The sequence below is a fragment of the Carcharodon carcharias genome, chromosome 12 (assembly GCF_017639515.1).
Source record: "Carcharodon carcharias isolate sCarCar2 chromosome 12, sCarCar2.pri, whole genome shotgun sequence".
Taxonomy (NCBI): Eukaryota; Metazoa; Chordata; class Chondrichthyes; order Lamniformes; family Lamnidae; genus Carcharodon; species Carcharodon carcharias.
Window position 1 is genome coordinate 60,472,422 of NC_054478.1, and position 20,091 is coordinate 60,492,512.

The following is a 20,091-nucleotide window of genomic DNA, read 5'->3' on the forward strand; positions in this document are numbered from 1 at the left end:
TAGACCAGAAGATTGGGAGAATTTTAGAAACAGCAAAGAATTACTTAAAAATAATAAAAAGGAAGAAATTGGAATATGAGAGAAAATGATCAAGAAATATAAAAACAGATAGCAAAAGCTTCTGCAAGTCTATAAAAAAAAAGAGTAACTAAAGTGAGTGCTCATCTCTTAGAAGATGAGACTGGGGAATTGAGAATGGGAAACAAAGAAACGGAGTACCTGTCTTCACAGTAGAAGACACAAAAAGTATCCCAAGAATAGTAAGAAAGCAGGGGTAGAAGGGAAAGAGGACGTTAAAGCAATCACAATCATTAGAGAAAAAGTATGAGGAAAACTAATGGGACTAGGGGCTGACAAGTGCCCTGGACCTGATGGCCTACATCCTAAACTATTAAAAGAAATGGCTGCAAAGATAGTGGACACATTGGTTATAACCTTCCAAAATTCCCCAGATTATAGAAAAGTTCCAGCAGATTGGAAAATCTCAAACATAACACTTCTATTCAACACAGGAGGGAGACAGAAACCAGGAAACTATAGGTGAATTAGCCTAACATCTGTCATTGGGAAAATGCTGAAATCCATTATTAAGTTGGAAGTAGCAGGATATATAGAAAACCATAATGCAATAAGGTAGAGCTAACATGTTTTGTGAAAGAGAAATCGTGTTTGACAAATTTATTAGAATTCTTTGAGGATGTAACAAACAGTGGATAAAGGGGAAACCAGTTGATGTGTGTTTGGATTTCCAAAAAGCTTTCGATAAGGTGCCACATAAAAGGTTACAGCACAAGGTAAGAGCCCATGGTGTTTGGGGTGATGTATTAGCATGGATAGAGTATTGGCTAACTAACAGAAAACAGCAAATTAAACAAGCCCAAATATTCTTGTGCTGTAGGGTTCACCATGGGGCCCCAAGTATATTGTTTGCATTTGTTTTAAAACCAAATTTGAGGGGCCAACTAGCGATGCATCTTAACTTGTTTTCCTTGGCTCTTTCCACTGCATTTGGCCTCCTGGAGGTCAAGGAGTTGCTTGGTCTATCCAGCAAGGCAGTGGCAGCTTCCAACATCTGCCCTTGCTGCTGGTGTCAAGCAGGAAGCTCCAGCCTCCTGAAGGTGCTTGGCTGCACTAATTGAGCCTCCTGCCCGATTAGGGTATTGGCATTTTAAAAAGCTCTGCAAGAGCAATGCAGCTGAGGCATGGGGTCGGGAGAACATTTTAGACCAGCCCAAATGATTTGGCTGGAAGATTACTTATGACGTAGGGAGTTCTGAATGAACTTCTGGCTCTAGATTACATATTCAACCAGCTGGCATTACTGGCCATGATGGTTAGAAAATTGTTCTTTGACCACTTTGACTTTGACATGAAAAAACAGTTGAAGTTACCAGGTTGGAAGAAAGGTGAATCATTGCTGCTGTTCATGTATTGAAAAATGGTTTGTTAAGGTTGCATTTCTCCACAATATTAGGCTAAATCTTCCGAGGAGTGGCAGTCATTGTTGGATTGACACTGCGCTCCTATTCACTTACCATGCACTGGAGCACTACATTTTTCACTTGGACTTCTGAACTTGGCCTTCTCAGAAATGTGGAGCATAGAGTCGATCCTTGTAGTGCAGGAGGGTCAGGGGAAGCCAAGCCATACTCCCTTTTTATCACACTACCTGTTGTATTCCAATAAATTCAAATGTCCCAAAGCCACTTTGACAAGCTCCAGAGAAAAGGTAAGTGGGTAAAGGGATAGGGTGGCAGGTGAGTGGTTGGGGGTTGGGGGGTGGGGTAGGGTGGGTTGGAGAGTGGGGAGATAGTGGGGTTTGGTGATTGGTAGTTAGTTGGGGTTTGGGAGGATAGTTGGGGGTGGGGAGGGGGTTGGGGTGTGGGGATATTTGGATGGTCAGGGTGATCTGGGAGGGTAGCTGGGGGATGTGGAGGTTGTTGGGGTGGGGGGGCAGCTAGTCAGGGTTGGGGGTTAGTTGGATGGTCGTGGAGTAATCAGGGGGTCGGAGGTAATCGGGTGGTAGAGGGGATAGTTGGATGGTCAGGGGGCTGTTGGGTCGGGAGAGGGTAGTCAGGTGGTCGGGAGTTAGCTGGGAACTTGGGGTAATCAGGGAGTCTAGTGGAGAGTTGGGTTGTCAGTAGTATTTGTAACCCAGGAGTTAGAACCTTAATCCTTCTAACTTTTCCTGGGTAACTATTCTGCCAAGTGAGTCAGAAACATCCAAAGTCTTTGATTCTAACTCAGAGTTTCAGAGGGTTCCCATAGAAGGATAATTGCCCATAAGAAGTTGAAACTTCCTGGGCAATTCCTGTGGAATCCTTGCATTGGGACTTCCAAGTAGTCCCCCAGTACATCTTCCGGGGTACCTATGGGGTATAACCACCTAGAGACCGAAGATCTAGGCCATTATTCCGCACATTTCGGAACTTTAGGCAAGTAGCTGTAGTTGTGTAAATTAGTTCATTATTTTGGTTCTTAATATTGGAAACTGCTTTGTAATATTAAATTCTAACATTTCATCTGTTTTTTTTTTCAGTCGGTCCTGAAAGCATATTAGCCGAGAGGCGTTTTGTAATTATGCTAACAACCATTCTGCTTATGCTTCCATTGTCCCTGTATCGTAACATTGCTAACTTAGGAAAGGTGACTATGGCTTTAGTTTTAACTAATTAGGGAATCTTAAAGTTCAAAGGATCTTGATCTATTTGTAAATAATCTATTCAATGCTGTAATCTGTAATTTGACTAAAAGAAAACCTAGAGCCTCAATTTTAAATACCAATGTGCCATTATATGTTATCCCCCTCTGGTGGCTGGGAGCCCTGTTTCCATATGGGTTTGGCCATTTTAGAATGGTTATTGTGCTGCTCGATTCCATGGTTGCATTAAAGCTCAAAGTTTTCATCTGATCACTGTTGATGTGATCCAGTTTTTGTGCCAACTTGAAAGTAAGCATAGCCTACTGGCATGGTGACACCTGTTGGAACATTTTCACACCTCACCAAAGGAAAAAGAGTGACCTTATGTGGTACATATCGATGGATATTCATCTCTACTTAGTGCACAGTATTGTGATACAGTAACAGCGGAAACTATGGCAGCCACGCATTGGGTACTGAAGCAGTTGTGTTTAGGGAAGATTGAGACAATCAATTGATTTGATCATTGGTGTCAAAACCTAATCTATACTTTGACACTTGATCCTAACTTTGCCCTCTTCCTCGTTGGTGGTTTCACCAGAAAGAAGAGAACCAAGACTAACACTCTTCATGGATTTAGAGACATAGGAGGTGATGGGACACACTGCTGAACAAAAGTCAAACTTATAGGACCTGATGCTAGGGCAGATAGTGAATTACTGCCCCATTATATCACACAACTCTATAGCCAAAGCATCAATGACACTTTATTTGATCTGACAAACCATCCGCCGGCATTATGGTTTCCAGACCATAGGTTACCAACTCTTAGACCTGACTGATTTCAGAATGCAGTCAGATGAAAGGTATAAAGATCTGAATCAATGTCTGATGGCCTTCTTTAAGGATAACTTCTTGCTGAAAGGTGGGTTCAGTCATCACAGTCTACCTCATGATGAAGATGAAGAGATGTCACCCTCACTGGAGAATATGGTGGTCCTATGTTGGCTAAAACTCATTCACCCTAGCTTACTATGTCTGGTGAAGCAGAAGTATGGCACCAAGCTCACTCATGCACCCTGGTATCTGCCAAGCCAGAGATCTCCCAAGCCTTGTATTTGCTGTTAGATGAGATTCATGCATCTGTTGATGCTAAGGCTCTCTGTACTGCTGCTTCCTCCTGACAGAAGTGTAAGACAGTTTCACCCTTGTTGAATAAGACCAGACCCAGTAACTCACTTCCTTCATACACAGGGTCACGGCCATTATGAATTCACTGTCTCGATCTGGGTCAACCAGATAAACATTTCCTCAGCAAATATTATTTTCTACCAGATCAAGACTGCCAATGTATGACTAAAGCTCGTAAGATTGTTGCTATCCTGGATAATGATGATGTCATCACAGTTGCTTGTTGCGATGAAGGGGATGAGGAACCTGCTGATGTTTTGTTGGAATCAGCTTCACCTCATGTACAGATTCGTTAGTCACCTTACTTCGACACATTCTTCGAGCACCATACTACTTGAGTGACCATTGACAGTGGAGCCACTGGCAACATGATCCATGCTTCCACAGATACGAGGCTCGGTGTGCCAGTCAGAAGTTCATCCCAATCTGATCACCAGGTTGATGGCTCATCACCAATACATGTTATTGGTGAGGCAAACTTCTCGTTGTCCAGGGACCATCACAACTTTGCCTTTGAAGGCCTGGTCATGGAGAACCTTGATGTTGCAGGCACTCTATTCACAATGCAAAGGTCACCTTCCCCAGTATGCCAGAGATAACCTTGTTGATTTGAACAAAAAACTGATAAACTTGGCAGCCTTGGAGTCTTTGCTCGACCTGAAGATGTGCAGGTATGACTCCAACCAGCGGAGAGTTTCCCACTGATTCCATATGTCTCCAATTTTGCTAGGGCTCGTTGATGCCACATTCAGTCAAATGCTGCCTTGATGTCAAGGCCATTGCCCAATTCCATCCAGGCCTGAATTCATCCGCTGCTGAGTTCTATGTCTTTGTCACCTCTTGACTTGACTATTCCAATACACTTATGGCTGGTCTCCCATATTTTACCCTCCACAAACATGATACGTTCAAAACTCTGCTGTTCATATCATAACTCACACCAAATTCCATTCACCCATCACCCCTGAGCTTACTGAGCTACACTGGCTGCTGGTCAAACAACGTCTTGATCTTAAAATTCTCATCCCTGTTTTCAATTCACTTCGTATTCTCACCCTTCCCATATCTCCTCCAGCCTCACTATCGTCCGAGATTTCTGTGATCCTCTAATTTTGATGTCATGTGTATCCCTGATTTTAAGTGCACCATTAGTGAATATGCCTTCAACTACTAAGTCCCTAAGCTCTGGAATTTCCTCACTAAACCTTTCAGTCTCTCTACCTCTGTCCATCTTCAAGGCACTCCTAAAAACCTTACTCTTTGATCATGCTTTTAATCATCAGGCTTAATATCTTCTTAGGTCGCTCAGTTTCATATTTTTTTTGTTAGCACTCCTGTGAAGCAACTTGGGATACTTTACTCCATTGAAGGCCCTATATAAATACAAGTTGTTATTGTTGTTACACATTTCTAAGAGCTTTTTTTTTCTTTTATGTTAACTACTAATATATTTTCATACTTTCTTTGCCCCGTTAATCTCTTTTTTAGATTTGCTCAATACTTTCTAAATTCAGCTTGGTAATTTATCCCATTACTACCTATGGAACTTATTATGTGGAAATTTACTGCTGCATTTCCCTATATGATAACTGTGACTGTACTTAAAGCATTCCTTTGGAATATTCTGAGGCCATGAAAGACATTATATAAATGCAAATACTTTCTTTTGGACAAATCAATGATCTTGAATTAGCTTCACCTTGTAATTAACTCACAGAAAAATCCATGATGTACTGAAATTAATCAGTCTCCAGGAAGTTCAGCAGATGTGAAGGACATTATAAGGCACAAATTCTTTTGGAGCATCAACTAAGCTCTAGCAAACTGTGAAAAAAAGTGGACCAAATATTCAAACTGTTTTCTTGCATTATGGACTCTGCTAAACACCCTGGCACCCTTGTCACTTTTCCAGGGCTTTTATTTTTGTAACTGAGATGCTTTCTGAGCTATTTTTTTTTCTTTGCACCATGCTCATAGATTTCAGGCCAGATCATTTTAACCCCTCAGTGGAAATTTGTGATACTAAAGGGTTAAGCTTTGGATTAAAAATCCTCTTCTAGTGCTAATTTTCTTATGTTCTGACATATTGTGGAAATTCGTTCGATAGTTTGACGTAAGATTTTGAACAAATGAAAATTCACTTGCTCTTTTTCTCTTTCTAGGTGTCATTGTTCTCACTTGTTTTAACCATTGCCATCTTGGCAATAGTCGTAATGAGAGCTGCAACACTTGGACCACACATGTAAGTGTTCTCATTTTAACATGGAGCAATACCAATCCTAAATAAAAGCCACAATACTCCAGTGGAAAAGCTATTGTTCAAGGCTTAAGTGTTTTTGAATTATGTCCTGATTCTATTGCTGATATTTATTCACAAGAGGCAATATTTTAGATCGGAGTTATCTAGACTGAATTTGATTCAGCACCACTAGTCTCTCCTGTAAGTGGATGCCATGTCTCTTACGGTCAGGTGTTTGCTATTTTACTGCCCAATGCTATTCCTATAATAACATGGAAGGTTTCAGCTGGATACTGAAATCCCCAATGTGCAACGTGTCAGAAGGTGTATTATTTAACAAATGTTAGTCAACAGGTGGATTTATTTTACTAATGTCAAATGAAAGAACAAAGTAATGATTCACATTGAATCATAACATATTTTATAATGATCTTTGTAGCATTACAGATTGTCAAACAAGATACATTCCCTGTTAGTGGACTAAGTATAACTTCTCTGACCTGTAATTCCTTTGAACGTGATTAAAACTTCATTAAGGGGAGCACTATCACCCACAATGTGTCTCTCCCTTATCAGTTCTTCCCTACAAATTCAGATTGTGTGCTTGTGTCTTCCTTGTTAGTAAAGTAATTTGCTAATATGAATGAACAAACTTACATTTACATTTAAGTAACGCCTTTCACGTCATCAAGATGTCACAAGCTACTTCACCTATTTCAATGGTATACTTTTGCTGTGTGATCACTATTGTCATGTTTCTGACTGTGCCAACTAAATTATGGATAGCAAGGCCACAAACAGTGATAAGGTGAGCAGCCAGTTAATCTGTGTTTGGTGGTGTTGGTTAAAGGATAATTTTTGATTAAGACCCTGGGAGAATAATGCCAAGGCATCTTTTTCAAGATGTGAACAGGCCGATGTGACTTCAGTTTATTCTTATTGAAAATATGTCATCTCCATCATTGAACATGTTGCCATCTCCCAAATCTGTGACCATCTCTCCCAGAGCTCCAAGCTTGAATCCCTCCAATCAAGTTTCTGCTCCTGTCACAGTACCAAAATGGTTCTAATCAATGTCATAAATGACATGCTTTGTGACTGTGAATGCAGTAAAATATCCCCCTTTATCTTTCTTGACCTATCTGCACCCTTGAGATGTTTGACATTATTTTATTTCAACAAGTCTTCGCTGTCATCGACTGGGCGGGACTGCACTTACCTGGTTACATTCTTATCTATCTAATCATAGCTAAATAATCACTGCAATGGCTTACCTTTCTACTCCCGTCCCATTACCTCTGTATCCGCCAAGGATCGAAGTCTCAATTCTGCACTGCCCCTCGGCAACATCATCCAAAAACACAGCTTTAGTTTTCATATATACACTGATGACATCCAGCTCTATCTCACCACCACCTCTCTCCACTCCTCCACTGTTACTAAATTATCAAACTGCTTGTCTGACTTCCAGCAGTGTATGTGCAGAAATTTCCTCCAATTAAATATTAGGAGGGCCTTTGTCATTGAATTCATCATCTTGAATCTCAGTTACAATTCAAAACAGGTGGAAACTCAAAAAACTCAGAACTTCCAGATGTCACATGAACAGGGATGTTGGTGTCATGTGATATTATTTGCATAGATAGGCAAGCAAGGCTCAGTACCCAAAAACCAAATGTTTACAACTTCCAAAGTTTTGTCTAGGAAACAGAGTAACTTGTTTATCTAACTTGGTTGTAATACATAAATGAGCAAATATGATTCGTTTTATTCATTCATGGGATAAGGGCATCGCAGGATAGGCCAGCATTTATTGTCCATCCCTAATTGCCCTTGTCGTGGCTGCCTACTTGAACTGCTACATTCTATATGGTGTAGGTACATACACAGTGTTGTTAGGGAGGGAGTTCCAGGATTTTGACCCAGTTACAGTGAAGGAACAGCGATATATTTCCAAGTCAGGATGGTGAGTGGCTTGGAAGGGAACTTCCAGGTGGTGTTCCCATGTGTCTGCTGCCCTTGACCTTCTGGATGATAGCAGTCATGTGTTTGGAAGGTGCTGCCTAAGGAGCCTTGGTGAGTTCCTGCAGTGCATCTTGTAAATGTTACATAATACTGCTATTGTGCATTGTTGGTGTGAGTGAATGTTTGTGGATGGGTTGCCAATCAAGCAGGATGATTTGTCCTGGTTGATATTGTGCTTCTTGAGTGTTGCTGGAGCTGCAGTCATCCAAGTGGAGATTATTCCATCGCACTCCTGACTTGTGCTTTGTAGATGCAGGAAAGGCTTTGAGGAGTCAGGAGGTGAGTTACTTGCCACAGGATTCCGAGCCTCTGACCTGCCCTTGTAGCCACAATATTTAAATGGATATTGTTGAGGACTTGTTGCATTTAGACATGGACTGCTTTAGTATCTGACGAATCTCATTAGCAAACATCTCCACATCTGACCTTATGATAGAGGGAAGGTCATTGATGAAGCAGCTGAAAATGGTTGGGCCTAGGACACTACCCTGAGAAACTCCTGCAGTGATGTCCTGGAACTGAGATGATTGACCTCCAACAACCACAGCCATCCTCCTTTGTGCTAGGTATGGCTCCAACCAGTGGAGAGTGTTCCCCTGATTCCCATTGAATCCGGTTTTACTAGGGCTCCTTGATGTCGCACTTGGTCAGATGCTGACTTGGCAGTCACTATCACTTCAACTCTGGAGTTCAGCTGTTTTGTCCATGTTTGGATCAAGGCTGTAATGAGGTCAGGAACTGAGTGACACTGGCAGAACCCAAATCTAGCATCAGTGAGCAGGTTATTGCCAAGCAAGTGCTGCTTGATAGCATTGTTAATAACCCTTTCCAAGACTTTACTGATGATCGAGAGTAGACTGATGGGGTGGTAATTGGCCGGATTGAATTTGTCCTGCTTTTTGTGTACAGGACATACTGGAACAATCTTCCATATTGCTGGGTAGATGCCAGTGTTGTATCTGTACTTGATCAGCTTGCCTAGGGGCATGACAAGTTCTGGAGCACAGGTCTTCAGTACTATTGTTGGAATGTTGTCAGGGCCCATGACCTTTACAGCACCCAGTGCCTTCACATTTCTTGATATCATGTGAAATAAATCAAATTACTAATGTTGAAAACAATTTCCTGTAAATCTCACCTTCTGTAGTCACTGGGGGCAGAATTCTGCACCCCCCCCTGCCGAGGGGAAGTTTAGGAGCCAGCGCGTGGAAGTGAGCTTCCAATCGGCGACCCCGATTGGGTGTGCGCCACCATTTTACGTGGGCAGGCCGATTAAGGGTCACCCAGTGTGATGTCTGCAAGAAAGCGCTATGCACTCCCTGTGCAGGTGGCGGGGGGGGGGGGGGGGGGGGGGGGGGGGGGGGGGGGGGGGGGGGGGTGAGGGGGAATTCCCTGAACTGAGAGTGCACTAGCGCACTGATCTCCCTGAGGCTAAGTGCTGCCTCAGGGAGATCGGCTCCTGTCCGGAAAAATTTTAAAACCATAACAGATAAATTTCCCTGACATGTCCCCTCATGTGACACTGTCACATGAGTTGCGATATGTCCATCACTTTCATTGACACTTTTATTAAAAATTTTAAAACCTACGTGAAACCTCATCCCGCCAGTGGGCAGGTCCATTAATTACATTAACAACTTTGTCAATGGCCTCAATTGGTCATTGACAGGTCGGCGGGCGCACAACTGATTCTGCTGAGCCCCCGCCGACCTGAAAATTGAAATGAGGCGGGGTGACATAGGGAGCTCCACCCAACGTCATTCTGTGCCATTTCACGTGTTGGCAAGGGAGCCCCCCCCCACCCCAATCGCTGACCAGGAAATCCTGGCCTGGGTATTTTGTTCTCCCCATTTATTCAAAAAAAATTAAAACCATCTATGAAAGTAACATGTCACATACATGTTTATGTGCACGTGCACCTGTTTCTTTGTCTATTTCCTGTGATATTACAAACGCGGAGTTAAAACTGTGGCCATGATTTTCCAGTCCCGTCCGCTGCAGGAATTGACAGGAAGGACAGAAAATTTAACTGAGAAACCAAAGGTCCGTTGACTTCGGGCAGGAATTTCTGGTCTCAAGGCAGGCGGGACCAGAAAATGCTGACCCAAATGTCATCTTCAGTTGAAGTGGGGTTAGTGAATTCAGGATTATTGGATCGATGGACAGAGGTGTAATTCAGTTCCTATTTTTAAAGCCATACAATCTGTCCTTACTTTAACATTTCTATTAAAAATTCCTGTGTACATTAATGGAAATTGTCTGTGTTGCAATTATTGCCTCCTGCTGGTGAAGGGGTAGGAGGAAGGGAGGAAGAAAGATAAAAATGCAGAGAACATATACAGGGACAGAATTGTTTCTAATATCAAGTTTTCATATAACTGTAAGAAATTAGGGGGAAAACTAGTTAAAAGATAAACTAATACCAAACACATTCAGATTCTCCTTTAGTTTTTCCACACGTTGCTATTGTTACGAGTGCTGAACTTATAATTTTGTTTTAAATTGTCTCCTTTAATTCAAGGTAAAATGGAATAGTTGGGGGAGGTGATGGGACCTCCTATGGGTTCTGCTCAGAGAAAAGGGGAATAGACAGAAAGAGCAGAGCACCCCTGTGGCTGTTCCCATCAACAATAGGTATACCGTTTTGGATACTGTTGGTGGGGACAACCTACCAGGGACAAGTTGTAGTGGTCACGTCTCTGGCACCGAGGCTAGACCCTCAGCTCAGAAAGGAGGGAGGGAAAAGAGGAGAGCAGTAGTGATAGGGGATTCAATAGGGGGACAGATAGGAGGTTCTGTGGGAGAGATCAAGAATCCCGGATGGTCTGTTGCCTCCCTGGTGCCAGGGTCCGCGATATCTCGGATCGAGTTCTCAGTATTCTCAGGAGGGAGGGTGAGCAGCCAGATGTCGTGGTCCATGTAGGGACCAATGATGTGGATAGGAAGGAAGAGGAGGTCCTGCAAAGAGAGTTTAGGGAATTAGGTGCAAAGTTGAAGGACATGACCTCCAGGGTTACGATCTCAGGAGTGCTACCCGTGCCACGTGCTAGTGAGGCTAGAAATAAGAGGATAATGCAGCTAAATACGTGGCTAAGGAGATGGTGCAGGAGGAAGGGCTTCATGTTTCTGGACAATTGGGCTCTGTTCCAGGGAAGGTGAGACCTGTTCCGACGGGGCGGTTTGCACCTGAACTGGAGGGGTCTAACATCCTTGTGGGTAGGTTTGCTAGTGCTGCTCCTGGGCGTTTAAACTAGATTTGCAGGGGGAGGGGAACCAGAGTGTTAGAGCAGATAGTGAGGTGGAGGAGGATAAAGGTCAAGCGAGGAATGCATGTATAGACAGAAATCAAGGGTCCGTAGGTGATAGAAATGTTCTCAGGTGCATCTATTTCAATGCAAGGAGTATTGTCGGAAAGGCAGATGAGCTTAGGGCATGGATTGGCAGGTGGGATTACGACATTATTGCTATTAGTGAGACTTGGTTGCAGGACTGGCAGCTCAATGTTCCGAGGTTCCGTTGTTTCAGACGTGATAGAGGGGGAGGGATGAAAGGGGGAGGAGTGGCATTACTAGTCAGGGAAAATATCACAGCTGTGCATAAGCAGGACAGCCCGGAGGGCTCATCTAAAGAGGCCATATGGGTGGAGCTGAGGAATGGGAAAGGTGTGACCACACTAATAGGGTTGTATTATAAACCACCCAATAGTCAGAGAGAATTGGAGGAGCAAATCTGTAGAGAGATAGCAGACCGATGTAAGAAACAGAAAGTTGTAATATTAGGAGATTTTAACTTTCCACATATTGACTGGGATTCCCATACTGTAAAAGGGCTGGATGGCTTGGAGTTTGTCAAATGTGTTCAGGAAAGTTTTCTAAATCAATATATAGAGGTACCAACGAGAGAGGGAGCCAGATAGGTCAGGTGACAGAAGTATGTGTAGGCGAACATTTTGGGTCCAGTGGCCACAATGTCATTAGTTTTAAGCTAATTATGGATAAGGATAGGCCTGGTCCTCGAGTTGAGATTCTAAATTGGAGAAAGGCCAATTTTGTGGAAATGAGAAAGGATCTAGGAAGAGTGGATTGGCATAAATTGTTTTCTGGCAAGGATGTGTTCAGTAAGTGGAAGGCATTCAAAGGCGAAATTTTGAGAGTGCATGTTCCTGTCAGGATTAAAGGCAAAGTTAACAGGCATAGGGAACCTTGGTTTTCGAGGGAGATTGGTGATCTGGTTAAGAAGAAGAGAGAGGTGTATAGCAGGTATCGGCAACAAGGAGCAAATGAGATACTTGTAGATTATAGAAAATGTAAGAAAATACTGAAAAAGGAATTCAGGAAGGCAAAAAGAAGACATGAGGTTGCTTTGGCAGATAATGTGAAGGTAAACCCGAAGGGTTTCTACAAGTATATTAAGAGTAAAAGGATAGTAAGGGACACAATTGGTCCCCTTGAAGATCAGAGTGGTCGTCTATGTGTGGAGCCTCATGAGATGGGGGAGATCTTAAACAGTTTTTTTGCAACACTATTTACTCAGGAAACTGGCATAGTGTATAAGGAAGGAAGGGAAACAAGCAGTAGTTTCATGGAAGATATTAAGATTAAAGAGGAGGAGGTGCTTGCTGCCTTACAGCGAATAAAGGTAGATAAATCCCCTGGGCCTGACATGATATTCCCTCGGATCTTGAGGGAGACTAGTGTAGAAATTGCAGGGGCCCTGGCAGAAATATTTAAAATGTCCTTAGCCACGGGTGAGGTGCCGGAGGATTGGAGGGTAGCTCATGTTGTTCCGTTGTTTAAAAAAGGCTCCAAAAGTAAACCAGGTAATTACAGGCCAGTGAGCCTGACGTCAGTAATAAGTAAATTATTGGAAGGTGTTCTGAGCGATCGGATATATAATTATTTGGACAGCCAAGGGCTGATTAAGGATAGTCAGCATAGTTTTGTGCATGGTAGGTCGTGTTTAACGAACCTTGTAGAGTTTTTTGAGGAGGTTACCAAAAAGGTAGATGAAGGAAACGCTGTGGATGTTGTCTACATGGACTTTAGTAAGGCCTTTGACAAGGTCCCACATGGGAGGTTAGTTCAGAAGGTTCAGACACTTGGTATCCATGGAGAGGTTGTAAACTGGATTCGAAATTGGCTGTGTGAGAGAAGACAGAGAGTGGTAGTGGCTGATTGCTTCTCAGACTGGAGGTCTGTGACTAGTGGCATGCCTCAGCGATCTGTGCTGGGACCATTGTTGTTTGTTATCTATATCAATGATTTGGATGATAATGTGGTGAATTGGATCAGCAAGTTTGCTGATGACACTAAGATTGGAGGCATTGTGGACAGCGAGGAAGGCTTTCAAAGCTTGCAGAGAGTTCTGGACCAACTGGAAAAATCGGCCAGAAAATGGCAGATGGAATTTAATGCGGAAAAGTGTGAGGTGTTACATTTTGGAAGGTCAAACCAAGGTAGGACATACACAGTAAATGGTAGGGCACTGAGGAGTGCAGAGGAACAAAGGGATCTGGGAGTTCAGATACATAGTTCCCTGAAAGTTGCGTCACAAGTACACAAGGTTGTAAAGAAAGCTTTTGGCATACTGGCCTTCATAAATCAAAGTATTGAGTATATGAGTTGGGATGTTATGGTGAGGTTGTATAAGACATTGGTGAGGCCAACTTTGGAGTATTGTGTGCAGTTCTAGTCGTCTAACTACAGGAAGGATATCAGTAAGATTGAGATAGTGCAGAGAAGATTTACTAGGATGTTGCCAGGTCTTAAGGAGTTGAGTTACAGGGAAAGATTAAACAGGTTAGGACTTAATTCCTTGGAGCATAGAAGAATGAGGGGAGATATGATAGAAGTTTACAAAATTATGAGGGGTATAGACAGAGTAAATGCATGTAGGCGCTTTCCACTTAGATTAGGAGAAATAAACATGACAGGACATGGCTTTAGGGTGAAAGGGGAAAAGTTTAGGGGGAATATTAGGGGGAACTTCTTCATTCAGAGAGTGGTGAGAGTGTGGAATGAGCTACCATCTGACGTGGTAAATGCGGGCTCACTGTTAAGTTTTAAGAATAAATTAGATAGATACATGGATGGGAGAGGTCTGGAGGGTTATGGACTATGTGCAGGTCAATGGGACTAGTGGAATAATATTTTGGTACAGACTAGAAGGGCCGAATGGCCTGTTTTCTGTGCTGTAGTGTTCTATGATTCTATGATTCTTAGTGCCCTACTAAATCTGTCCAGAAACAAACCTATGAGAGCTGCTTGTTAAGTGGGCAATTTGATCATTGTTCTTCAAGATACTTAGACAATTGCTGATGTTGGCAGGCGATGGGAATTTCCCTCCAAAAAAATTGCTAAATAAAAATGTATTTCTATGGGGTATTCATGGAAGTTGTTTATCTGCTCTGTTGTATAGAGTTAATTTAAAATTTGGTTTAATTTCTGGTCTTTTAATTGTGGGGATTGTGCCTAAGTTACCTACTAAAGGTGCCAATTTTCTATTAGGAAATAACCTAGCTGTTGATAAGGTATTGTCATCTCCAGTGATTTCAAACACACATGGTGATGCTGTTAAAACTGAAAATGTACAAGAGAAATTAAGTGATGTACAAAAATCCATGACTGTCTGTAATCTTGCTGTGAAAATTATTGTTTCAACTCAAGCTGTGTCCAAAGAGTCATAAGTTCAAAATACTAATGTTAAAAGGACAGTAGAACAGCAGACTCAAGGCAAAGGGTTAGTGGCAGCTGAAAACAAATTAAATCTGTCTGAACTAAAAATGCAGGTAAAACCTGAGCAAAAGGTGACAAAGCAGATAGCAAACACACTTAAAGCTGGTGATAAAACAAAGGAAAGTGGCTTGAGACCAAATGGATCTGCTGCAACCAATTCTGACATCATAGAGTTGCGATGAAGGATATGTATTCTTGGACATAAATTCAAACTTTCGAATGATGAGAATATTGCTCTTGCTGGAAAAGAACTAGACAAAGCTTGTGCTAAATGCAAAGATGGAAAGAAAAATAATTTTTTTTAAAATTGTGAACTGACTAGAAAAGAGTATCAAGATTTTTTTGTCTGATCACTGACATAGCCTAAACAAAATTCTTAAAACAGTTAAACAGGATTTTACTCAACAGAAGAATGAACTGCTTTCACAAAAGGAGACAGTGTTAAACCTGTACTTCCTAGAATAGAACACGGAAGATTTAAAACATGGACACAAACTTAAAGATAAAATGATCCTGAATTTAAACAGGATGAGGACAATTTGGATGAGTGGCTGGTTGAGAGTTTCTTTACAAACTTGGAGGTTAAAAAAAAAACAGGAGACATGGAAGAAAATGGAATGCAGGGGCAACAATCCCCCCTGTTGGCCGTTGCCATTTTATGTAGGTAGGCCAATTAAGGCCCACCCAGCATGACATGCGCCAGGAAGCACTATGCACTCCCTGTGCGGGTGGGTGGGGATTCCCTCAGCCAGGAGTGCACTCTTTCGTGCATGCACACAAAAGAGTGCACAAATCTCCCTGAGGCCAAGTGCTGCCTCAGGGAGATTGGCTCCGATTTAAAACTTTGAATAAAAATTTTAAAAAAATTCCCTGCCATGTCCCCTCATCTGACACTGTTACGTGAGCTGCGACATGTCCATAACATTTATTGTAAAATATTCTGCATTTTTAAAATCATTCTTAAAACCTCATCCCACCTTAAGGTTGGATGGGCAGGTCCATTAATGAGTTCAATTGGCTTTTTAGTAGGCCATTGACAGGTCGGCGGGTGCGCATCCGAGTCAGATGCGCGCCCACCAAAATGACAATCTAAATGACGCGGGGTGACATTGGGATGCACACCCGATGTCACTCCGCATCATTTTACGTGTTGGCGAGCGTCCCCACTCCCCGCTCGCCGACCAGAAGATGCTGTCCCAGGAGTAACAACCTGAAAAGGGTGGCTCAAAGACTGTGTTGAAAGGTCAACACCTTGATAATAATGTTGTTCTTGACAAAGTTAACCAGACCAAACCAAGCATACAATTTTCTAACTGAGTGCATGGAAAAGTTATAAAGACTGCGCAAAATGAGAAAAGAGATCTTCTGCGACAAGTGATGGAAAGCAAAGCCACTAGTAGTAAAGTGAATTCTCATTTGCAAGAGAGTTGGAACTCTAAGAACCCACACAATCTGCACTTTAAATTATAATTACCACAGTTGGTTGTTACTGGTTAAGCCAAAACAAAATGTTGCTGGTGAAGTGTGATTGAGGGGGAAAGAATCTTCCTTGTACTGTATGTAGTAAGTTGGTTGTTAAAGTGTTTACAATACTTATTTTTATAATGTTGTAGAAAACTAATTACTGAAATAATTTTTCATTTTTTATGTGGAGGAGATGTTATGAATGCTAGACTTTATGGGCTGAATCTTTGGCATGGTAAGCTTAAAAAGCCGAGCTGGCTGCGCGCCCGCTGAACTGTCAAGGGTCTGTTAAGGCCATTAATTAACTAATTAACCCTATTGAGAAAGCTGCCCACCCAACCTTAAGGTTGGTGGGTAGGCAAAGAGCCCAGGCGGCCTTCGCATTTTTCATAGAACCTCATCCACGGCAGGATGAGGGTCATGAAGAGTTTATAAATTAAATGTTTTTATTAAAGATCATTGACATGTCCCAGCTCATGTGACACTGTCACATGAGGGGACAAGTCTTAATTTATTTTTTCTTCATTAAAATTTTTAAAACTTAAAACTTATCTCCCTCTGTGCCTCAGGGAGATTTCTGCACACTTTCGTGCACATGCACGAAAGAATGCACTCCCGATTCAGGGAACCCCCACCCCCCATCCACCTGCACAGGGAATGCACAGTGCTTCTGCGTGCACTTCATGCTGGGTGGGCCTTAAATGGCCCGCCCATGTAAAATGGCGTCGCGGACCCGATCGGCTCCATGCCCGTTTCCGCACAACCCCCCCCCCCCCCACCCCGCCAATGGGGGGAAAATTCTCTCCTGTAAGATGGTCTCATTTAATTCAAGGCAAAGTGCAGTAGTTGGGAGAAGGGGATCAGACATCCTATTAAACTAAATCTGCCCAGAGACAAAGCCATGTGACCTGCCTGTTACGGAGGTAGCAATTCAAGTTGAAACTTATTCAAAGTCAGGTACAATTTTTAACACCTTGACACAAGGAAGCAGTCAGCTGGTTGTGCTGCCTCCCAGCCTCAGCGACTCTCAGGGTCAGTCAGATTAAGAGATTTGCGGGGAGGACACCAAAACCAGGTGCAGCTATGCCAGGCAGAAGTAAAGGGCTGCTTTTGAGTTCATCACTGCTGGTGAGGATGGGACCCCTGTTCAAGGAAACAAGGATTGTCAAAGGTTAAAAACCAAGGAATTGCAAGAGGGTACCTTGCTACTGCAAATCTATTCTGTTATGCTTCAAAGATTAAACAAATGGGACTTTGTTTAAAAGAACAATGGAAACTTCACTCTGGTGGGACAGGGAGAAAAGATCATGATAAAGCTGGGATGAGCTTTTAAGCACAAGACTACATTTCTGCCGAGGTAGTGGCATAACATATAGACATGGTGGATGATTTTTGGCTGTGTTAAGAAGTTAAGGGAAATACCTTTTCTGTAGTTTAATCTGTTAGTTGGCTACTAAATAATGCTTAGTTTATGTTGATTTTAGTGTATTTGTTGCAGTAAAAGTCTTAAAATGTGAAACTTTGGCCTAAATCTTCCATAGAGCGGAAATCATTGCCAGATTGCCACTCCGCTCAAACTTTTCCACAACTCAAAGCTGCTCCACATTTCTTGCTGGGTCTTCTGAGCCTGGCTTTTCCAGAATTGCAGAGGGCAGAGTCCTTGGAGAGCTCCACCACAGCACTGTAATGTTGGGGGGAAGACAACGCCTCTTTTTTAAAACACTAGCTGCCACATGGTAAGTTCAAATGTCCAGTGTGAGTATTAATGAATGAATGGCTGAATGGTTGAGTAGATGAATGACAGAATGGATAGGGTGGTATGTTTGGTAGATGGGTGAGGGAAATGTGTAGGGTGGCAGGTGGGTGAGGTGGTAGGTGGGTAGGGTGGCAGGTTGGTAGGGTGGCAGGTGGGAAGGCTGACAGGGGAATGGCTGGCAGGTGGTTAAGGTGGCAGGTTGGTGAGCTGGTAGGTGGGTAGGTTGGCAAGTGAATAGGATGGCAGGTGGGTAGGGTGGCAAGTGGGTGAGGTGGCAAGTGAGTGAGGTAGTCAGTGGTTAGGATGGTAAGTGGCATAGCAGGAGGGTGAGGTGGTAAATGGGTAGGATGGCAGATGGGTAGTATGAGAAGTAGGTGAGGTGGCAGGTGGGTGAGGTGATAGGTGGGTAGGGTAGGAGGTGGGTTGGGTGGCAGGAGCTAGGGTGGCAGGTGGGTCAGGTGGCTGGTGAGTTAGGTGGTAGGTGGGTATAGTGGCAAGTGGCTTGGGGGGTATAGTCAAGTTGGGTCAGAAGTGGTCGTCAGGTTAGGGGTTCAGGAGGTAGCAGTCAGGTGGTCAAGGGGTGTGGTCAGTGGTTTGGGGTGGTCGGGGGTGTAGGTGCAGGGTAAGACAAGGGGGTCAGTGTGAGTAATTGGGAGTCGGTTTTGTCATTACCCAGGTGTTAGACCAGGATTTTTCTGTCTAACATTTCCTGGGTAACTATTAAGGTAAGTAAGTCAGAACTGTCTGAAGTCTTCAACTTCAACTTTTGCTGAGGGTCCCAGGGAGCAGGCGAATTGCCCAGAACTGCCCAAAGGGGCGTGTATTGTCTTCCCCCCAATGCTTCAGTGCTGTGATGGAGCTCTCTGAGGATATTGCCCTCTGCAATTCTGGAAAAGCCGGGCTTGGAAGATCCAGCAAAAATGCAGAGCAGCTTTGAGTTGTGGAAAAGTTTGAGCGGAGTGGCAATCTGACAATGATTTCCACTCAGAAGTTCAGATTTCCGGGTCAATTTCCAAGGATTTCAGCACGGATTTCCATGGGGTCCTAATATTCATCTTGGATCATATATCTGGCCTGCGACGATCGGATCAGAAGATCCGGGCCCTTGTTGTGGGATCCTTGAGTCAGTGACTGGGAAATTCTTATCCCTTTTTAAAAGTTTTCAGTCTCTACAATGATCGTATTTCAGTTGCACCAGTTCTGAATTAACAGTACTATTTTACAAGGGGACAAAATAGTTGTTATTCGGAAATAAAGTTACAATGGGTGGAAGAAAATATGTTGCTATTTGAATGATCTCAAATTCTGAATACAGCAGAAATAGCACTTCTAGTGTTTTCTTGATTTTATCTCTGGCTTAACAAGTAGAAGTGAGCTCTGTTTTGCTAAAAAGCAACGAGTTTATTACTAATGGAAAACATGTTGCCTTCCAATTCCATTTTCTTCCATTAGTCATTTCAGCAAATCTATTTACAGAGCAAACATTAATCATAGCAAAAGCTATCTGGGATGCAAGAACCCTATATCATTAGCAGCAAAGTCTAACCCACTCTTTGTTGGTAGAAGTAAGCATATTTATAGAGGTGTTGTTTAGCAAGCATTCTTTAGTTGGCAAGAGCAAAGAGCCAAAAGATCTTTGCATTCACTTCACTGTGATTTAATGTATCATGTAGCTCAATTAAATAAAAGGTTCTCCACATGCCTTTTCATGAAGCCAGTACGACTTTAAAAGAATAATGGTTCTTGGGGATAAATATATAAAATTATACTGTCAAACTGTATATTTGTCAAACAGTAAGGTTTTGATATATATGTGTGGTCATATTGCAAACTAGCCATTGGTATAACTGTTTTTCACTGCTTGTGCCTTTAAAGATTGTCATATAAAGGGGTGAAAAACTCAGAGCAAAAGTATTAGCTGTGTCAGCTGGCAGCTTTTGTGTTATTTAAGGTTTCCTCCCCTGTGAAAACATAATTTGTTAGCACAATATTCTCCCTTTGTTTTAATATCCACTACTTATTAATGCAATTAAGGTTTATT

The 20,091-nt window shown here is 42.6% G+C and overlaps 1 protein-coding gene across 1 annotated transcript in view; it reads left to right on the forward strand.

Annotated features, from left to right (window-relative positions):
• Nucleotides 1-20,091, forward strand: part of slc38a11 (solute carrier family 38 member 11) — an 81,664-nt gene that overhangs the window by 15,646 nt on the left and 45,927 nt on the right. The window contains exons 4-5 of the mRNA XM_041201494.1: nucleotides 2,540-2,646; nucleotides 5,995-6,074. Coding sequence (XP_041057428.1) covers nucleotides 2,540-2,646; nucleotides 5,995-6,074 — 187 coding nt within the window. The remainder of the gene's footprint in view (nucleotides 1-2,539; nucleotides 2,647-5,994; nucleotides 6,075-20,091) is intronic.